At 60.2% G+C, this 7702-nt stretch overlaps 1 protein-coding gene across 1 annotated transcript in view; it reads left to right on the forward strand.

Moving 5' to 3' along the window:
• Positions 1–1046: 1046 nt before the first annotated feature.
• The window catches only part of SFTPB (surfactant protein B), a 10006-nt gene continuing 3350 nt past the window's right edge, over positions 1047–7702 (forward strand). Inside the window, exons 1-6 of the mRNA XM_005882502.1 lie at positions 1047–1110; positions 1450–1577; positions 1830–1901; positions 2254–2379; positions 4862–5008; positions 5250–5339. Coding sequence (XP_005882564.1) covers positions 1047–1110; positions 1450–1577; positions 1830–1901; positions 2254–2379; positions 4862–5008; positions 5250–5339 — 627 coding nt within the window. The remainder of the gene's footprint in view (positions 1111–1449; positions 1578–1829; positions 1902–2253; positions 2380–4861; positions 5009–5249; positions 5340–7702) is intronic.

Here is a 7702-nt window from a genome sequence, read left to right on the forward strand (position 1 = left end):
TGTCATGCTGACACGGGCTTGAGGTCAACCCGAATCCCTGTGTGACCTGGAGGGTGTTGCTTGGCCACCCTGTGTCCAACTATTTTCATCCTGGTGTTAATTCCAGCCCGACCACATCATGAGTGTTAGAGCACCACCCAGAGTCTAGAGGGCTCCTCAGCCTCAGATAACCTGGTCACCCAGTGGTGGCCATGAGCGGGTGCTGTCCTCCCTCCTCCGGCAGTAGCGTCTGTCCCAGATCACATGGTGTGCTTTCCCGTGAGTGTGCCCTGCCCAGGGGGCCTGGCCTGAGCGCTTTGCAGCTGCAGAGGCCAGTTTCTTTCTCCTGAACCACCAGCTGTGCCCCAGCCCCTCCCTGGAGGACACGGCACATCCCCTGGACAGGTCTGTCCCGCAGCCACTCGGGGAATCAGCCCTACATCCTTGTCTCAGACTCTGGCCCTCCGTTTCCTCTTTGTTTCATGTAAACACTTCTGACTAAAGCCAACCATGTGTCACAGAAACAGAGGAGTTTCCTGGGGGAAAGGTCAGGGCGGTGTGGGGGCACGTGGCCCAGGAGGGTCTGGCGTGCCCCTCCGGTGCTTGCCCTGGGTCAAGAGCCAGGCAGGAAGCTCTGAAGAGCATTGCTCAAGAGCAGAGGAGCCCAAGAGGCCTGGGGTAGAGACGGGAGGGGTCACTCTGGCGGCCCTGGCCTGGCCTCAGTTTCTCTCCCGTAGCTCAGCGAGATGGGGCCAGATGTGGAGGCTCAAGAGCCCCCTGGTTGGAGGAAGCCAGGTGTCCAGGCCCCTGGGAGTGAGAGCAGGAGGCAAAGGCAGCAGGAACAGGCAGCAGGTGGAGGCGGGGGAGGGGGAGAGAGGGAAGAAACGGGGAGGGGGGCAAGCAGGAGTGTCGCTGCTGGGAAAAGGTGGGATCCAAGCACCTGAAGGGCTCTCCAGGACAAAGGCAAACATTGAGGTCACCCCTGCTCCACACGGCCCTGGCCCCACATCCCCGCCCGCAGCTATAAGGCCCCACCTCAGGCAGAGCGTCCAGGCTGTGGAGGTGCCATGGCCACGTCTCGCCTGCTGCTGTGGCTGCTGCTGCTGCCCACACTCTGGGGCCCAGGTGCTGGTGAGTCTCCCAGCTTCTCTCACCACTCTCCCCCCGGGGCCAGGTGTTGAGGGGCTTCAAGGCCATCTTCACCGCTGACTGAGCTCCGGCTCTGGGCCAGGCGTTTCCCTAGTCTGGGTGTTACCCTCATTGTAAAGATGGGGAAGCTGAGGCTCAGCGAGGCCCCAGGGCCTGTCCAACGTCACATCTGCCAGGCTCTAGGCTGGTGGAACTCAGAGCTGTCTGACTCCAGCGCGTCTAACGGCCACGCGTTACCAATAGAACTGGGCTTGGAGGTTGGCGAGGTTAGGGTGCCAGGTGTGGCTTGGATCCCAAGGTTGCTCTGGCCCCAAACAGAAGCTGTAGGGACCACCTCCTCCCTGGCCTGTGCCCAGGGCGCCGAGTTTTGGTGCCAAAGCCTGGAGCAAGCATTGCAGTGCAGAGCACTGGGGCACTGCCTGCAGGAGGTCTGGGGACATGCGGAGGCCGTGAGTACCACCCAAGGGTGCATGGGGCTGACCGTCTGGAGAGAGGGTGCTGGGTAGACTCTGGATAAGTTTGGGGGACTGGAGCCCCCCTAGGGGGTGGGTGGGATGGGATGGGATGGGATGGGGTAGATGAATGGGGTGGGATGCGATGGTGGGTAGTTGCCTGTCATCCTCTGCCTGAGAGAGCCTCACCTACTTGAGCTGGGGGCATGCCCCTCACTCATGTCCCCACCTTGGGGTCCCCGTCCCCAGGATGACCTGTGCCAGGAATGCAGTGACATCGTCCTCATCCTCATCAAGATGACCAAGGAGGACATTTTCCAGGTGACAAGGCCCAGACCCTGGATGAAGGTGGGGGGCCAACAGGTGGGGACAGAGCAGGAAGAAGAGGTTCGCCTCTTAAAGGGCCCATTTCCAGGCCGAGGGTAAGCCCTGCGGTTGCCTGGGGGTCCGGGCACCTGCTGGCCAGGAGAGGGCTCTGGGAGCGAGCTCAGCCAGAGATGGTTGTTCCAGAGGGGGAAGGGGCCCAGCTACTTAACCCCTCGGCCCTCTCGAACTCCGGTGCCCTGAGGAAAGGGTGGCCAGTCTGCCAGTGGTGCCCTGTGTGCAGAGGCTGACCGCGGGGAGCCAGCTGACTGTCCCCTCTCCATCCCTGTGGCTCCCGCCTGCCTCCCAGGACGCGATGCGGAAGTTCCTGGAGCAGGAGTGCGACGTCCTGCCCCTGAAGCTGCTGGTGCCCAAGTGCCGCCAAGTGCTCGACGCCTACTTCCCTCTGATCCTCGACTACTTCCAGAGCCAGATCGTGAGGGCTGCCCACCCGCCGCCCACCGCCCAGAGATGCCCACACAGCACCCCACCTGCCACACACACCACACACACAGACCCTGTCCACCCGCCACACACACCACACACACAGACCCTGCCCACCTAGTCCAGGGATGCCCACACAGCACCCCACTCACCACACATACCACAAACACCACACACACCACACACAGACCCTGCCCACCCGCCCAGTGATGCCCACACAGCACCCCACCCACCACACACACAGACCCTGCCCACCTAGTCCAGGGATGCCCACACAGCACCCCACTCACCACACATACCACAAACACCACACACACCACACACAGACCCTGCCCACCCGCCCAGTGATGCCCACACAGCACCCCACCCACCACACACACAGACCCTGCCCACCACCACTCTCCCCCCGGGGCCAGGTGTTGAGGGGCTTCAAGGCCATCTTCACCGCTGACTGAGCTCCGGCTCTGGGCCAGGCGTTTCCCTAGTCTGGGTGTTACCCTCATTGTAAAGATGGGGAAGCTGAGGCTCAGCGAGGCCCCAGGGCCTGTCCAACGTCACATCTGCCAGGCTCTAGGCTGGTGGAACTCAGAGCTGTCTGACTCCAGCGCGTCTAACGGCCACGCGTTACCAATAGAACTGGGCTTGGAGGTTGGCGAGGTTAGGGTGCCAGGTGTGGCTTGGATCCCAAGGTTGCTCTGGCCCCAAACAGAAGCTGTAGGGACCACCTCCTCCCTGGCCTGTGCCCAGGGCGCCGAGTTTTGGTGCCAAAGCCTGGAGCAAGCATTGCAGTGCAGAGCACTGGGGCACTGCCTGCAGGAGGTCTGGGGACATGCGGAGGCCGTGAGTACCACCCAAGGGTGCATGGGGCTGACCGTCTGGAGAGAGGGTGCTGGGTAGACTCTGGATAAGTTTGGGGGACTGGAGCCCCCCTAGGGGGTGGGTGGGATGGGATGGGATGGGATGGGGTAGATGAATGGGGTGGGATGCGATGGTGGGTAGTTGCCTGTCATCCTCTGCCTGAGAGAGCCTCACCTACTTGAGCTGGGGGCATGCCCCTCACTCATGTCCCCACCTTGGGGTCCCCGTCCCCAGGATGACCTGTGCCAGGAATGCAGTGACATCGTCCTCATCCTCATCAAGATGACCAAGGAGGACATTTTCCAGGTGACAAGGCCCAGACCCTGGATGAAGGTGGGGGGCCAACAGGTGGGGACAGAGCAGGAAGAAGAGGTTCGCCTCTTAAAGGGCCCATTTCCAGGCCGAGGGTAAGCCCTGCGGTTGCCTGGGGGTCCGGGCACCTGCTGGCCAGGAGAGGGCTCTGGGAGCGAGCTCAGCCAGAGATGGTTGTTCCAGAGGGGGAAGGGGCCCAGCTACTTAACCCCTCGGCCCTCTCGAACTCCGGTGCCCTGAGGAAAGGGTGGCCAGTCTGCCAGTGGTGCCCTGTGTGCAGAGGCTGACCGCGGGGAGCCAGCTGACTGTCCCCTCTCCATCCCTGTGGCTCCCGCCTGCCTCCCAGGACGCGATGCGGAAGTTCCTGGAGCAGGAGTGCGACGTCCTGCCCCTGAAGCTGCTGGTGCCCAAGTGCCGCCAAGTGCTCGACGCCTACTTCCCTCTGATCCTCGACTACTTCCAGAGCCAGATCGTGAGGGCTGCCCACCCGCCGCCCACCGCCCAGAGATGCCCACACAGCACCCCACCTGCCACACACACCACCACACACAGACCTGTCCACCCGCCACACACACCACACACACAGACCCTGCCCACCTAGTCCAGGGATGCCCACACAGCACCCCACTCACCACACATACCACAAACACCACACACACCACACACAGACCCTGCCCACCCGCCCAGTGATGCAGTCCAGGGATGCCCACACAGCACCCCACTCACCACACATACCACAAACACCACACACACCACACACAGACCCTGCCCACCCGCCCAGTGATGCCCACACAGCACCCCACCCACCACACACACAGACCCTGCCCACCTGGCCCAGGAAAAACAATGCCCCTCAGCCAGGTGCCCAGCTCACTGCCCCATCTGCTCAGCTGTACGCAGTGGGTTCACACTTTAACAAACACCTCACATACCCTTATGCCCTCACACAAACACAGGCCCGGTCACACACTCACATACACACTCAATCTCACACAAAACCCACACTCACACATACACACACTCACGAACATACATACACTCATTCATTCTCACATACATACATGCTCACACTCATTCACACACATTTCCAGGCACCTGCCCCGAAGTTCCCACATGGCCCCATCTCCACCTTATGTCGCCCCCCAACCACCACCACAGAGCTCTAACCCTAACTCCAGCCAGCCCGCTCCCCCTCCCCCATTCTAGGCCCAAAGGCAGTGGCCCTAGTCCCTGAGGCTAGAGCCAGCCTGGCAGGAATGGGTTCCCTCTTCCACCTTAATCCCTCCCCCTTCTTTGTTCCCTAGAACCCCAGGGCCATCTGCAAGCAATTGGGTTTGTGCAGACCTGGGCGTCCAGAGCCAGGGCAGGAGCCAGAGCTGCTGGACCCTCTGCTGGCAGAGCTGGTCCTTCCCGCGCTGCCTGGGGCCCTCCAGGCACTGCCTCAGACACAGGTGAGGAAGGCCCCGCACTGGTGGCCCCTTACACCAGATAGGTGGCCATCGAGAGAGCTGGGACACAGCGAGTCCTATGAGCCCTTGGGCCCTGGGTTGGGGGCAGAACCGGAAGGGAAATGAGCAGCTCTAGGCAGGGCCTGAGGCAGGAGGGGTAGAAAAAGAGGATGCCCTGAGGGATGCCTTCTCCTGATGCCCAACCCGGTGCCCAGCCCAACTTCCACGCCATTCTCTCCGCTAGGATCTCGCTGAGCAGAAGTTCCCCATCCCCCTCCCCATCTGCTGGCTCTGCAGGACTTTGATCAAGCGAGTACAAGCCGTGGTTCCCAAGGTGAGGCCCGCACAGCCCCACCTTCCCTGCCTCCTCACACCCTCCTCACACCTCCCTCAGGGGCCGGACTGTAAGCTGGGAGGAGAGCCTTTATGCACGGCCCCCACCCCAGGGACCCTGGGGCTCAGGCTCAGGCCCAGAAGGCACCAGGCCCAGAGCTCACTTAACTAATGTCGGCCCGCCTCTGTGCCAGGCCGGCACTGGGCAGGTGTCAAAGCACAGAAAGGGACGAGACCCGGTCTTGTCCTCCAGCAGCCCAGCAACTGATGGGAAGAGACCCCGAGGTCTCTGTGAACAGGTGCTTTCGTGTTTCAAAAGGAGAGCTTCCACAGGTGTTCCCCCTCCCTGCCTGTGCCAACTGGGAATCTTCCAGACCTGGAGTGACCACTGCCCGGTGCTGTCCTGCTCTGAGATGGGGCCCAAGTGGGGAGAGGCCCTGCCCCCTCCGCCCTTCCCAGGTGGCCGAGGGCTCACGGCAGACGAGGTCCCTGCTTTGCCGAGTCTGCATTGTGGTGGGGAGATTTTTTTCAGAAAGTGATGGGATCAGAGCAGAGAATTAAACAGCTGAGGTGAGCAGTTCTCCACTCGTTGGGTAAGCCCCTGAGCAGACCCCAAGCTACATTCCCCCACTGCTCTCCACAAAGCCTCACCCAAATCCCAAACAGGCTGCTTGCATTTCAGCATTTCCACTCCAAGGTTTCATACAGGATGGGCAACTGGGGGCAGGTGTCCGGGCAAGCGTTGGGGCAGCTTGCACGTTTCAGATGCAGGCTGGTGAGCGAGGAGGTGGCAAGGGTCAGACTCTGAGCAGGGGACTCTGGGACCAAGGCTCCGGGCTGAGGAAGCACCTGCTGGGGCCAAGAGCCCCCCGCCTGTGTTAGCAGCTGTGGTAGGACCTTCCAGGAGGGGCTGGGCCCACTGCTGTCCACTGCCACCCTCCCCAGTCCTTCAGAGCTGGGAGCTGTGGCAGTGGGCCCATCCTGGGAAAGAGCCTGTAGAAAGTGACTCCCGGTCACCTCCACACTCGGCTTTCCTTATTGCTATTTACACTGAGCACCAGGCCGCCCTCTTAGAGACCCACAATCAGGGCCTGGCGACCTCTCACAGCTGCAGGACGCGAGAGCCTAGGAGACCCCTTTAGGAAACCCGTGTCTGCTGGCCACCAGCTGGGCAGTTGTGGCTGTGGGTGGCCTGCGGGGTGGGTGGGTCACCAGGGTCAAGTGAAGGGCAGCTCAGATTGACCAGTCCAGCCAGAAAAATATTTAAAGAGGGAGGCGATGGGCAGTGATGCGAGGATGAGGGTTAGACTGGCTGGTCAGGGAGTCTCTGAAGAGGTGGCCATTAAGCTGAGACCGAGAGGTCAACAAGGCCTTGAGGACAAAGGGCCTCACTCAAGAACGGGCTTGGCAAGCTTGAGGGGAGCCAGTGTGGCTCCAGTGGGCAGGCGGGGGAGGTGGTTGGAGAAGGGAGCAGAGGGGTAGGCACAGCCGGGCCACGTGGGAAGGTCTAAGCCCGTGGTCGGCAAACTGCGGCTCGCGAGCCACATGCGGCTCTTTGGCCCCTTGAGTGTGGCTCTTCCTAAGCCTTAGGAGTACCCTAATTAAGTTAATAACAATGTACCTACCTATATAGTTTAAGTTTAAAAAACTTGGCTCTCAAAAGAAATTTCAATCGTTGTACTGTTGCTATTTGGCTCTGTTGACTAATGAGTTTGCCGACCACTGGTCTAAGCCAAGTTAAGAAACACGGGGTTTCACTCTGCATGCAATTTACAGCTGGTGAGGGGCTTCAAGCAGGGGATGCTATGACCTGATTTATACTCCAGAAAGACCACTCTCCTGCTCCTTGAAGAAGGCATTGGGCAGATGAGAGGCAAGGATGAAAGCAAAGAAAATAATTAGATTACTGCAGAAACGGAGATGAGAGAAGATGGAACTAAGAGGGTAGACCGAGGTCGGCTCAGCGGGACTTGGTGATGAATGAGACTTGGGGAGTGAGGACAGAAGAGGAATCAATGAGGGATGACTCTGTGGACTTTGGCTTGAGCAACCAGGTCTTAGGCCACCAGCTGAGATGGATAAACTTGAGAAGAAACTTGGACAAAAAAATAAGTTCTTTTCTGCCCAGGTTAAGTTCGAGATGCCTGTGTGGCATGCAAGAGGGTATTTCAAGCAAGCAGCCGAGTACCCAAGCCTTAGGCGAAGGGTCAGGTCAGAGACAACAAGCTGAGGGTCGCTGACTATGGACAAGAGTCACATCCAAGGGAACGAGAGGCATCATCCAGGGACAGAGTGGAGGAGGAGTCTCAGTCAAGCCAAGGCAAATGCCAGCAAAAGAGCCTGAGGAGGGACAGTCAGTGAAGG

The sequence above is a fragment of the Myotis brandtii genome, unplaced genomic scaffold, assembly GCF_000412655.1.
Source record: "Myotis brandtii unplaced genomic scaffold, ASM41265v1 scaffold7245, whole genome shotgun sequence".
NCBI lineage: Eukaryota > Metazoa > Chordata > Mammalia > Chiroptera > Vespertilionidae > Myotis > Myotis brandtii.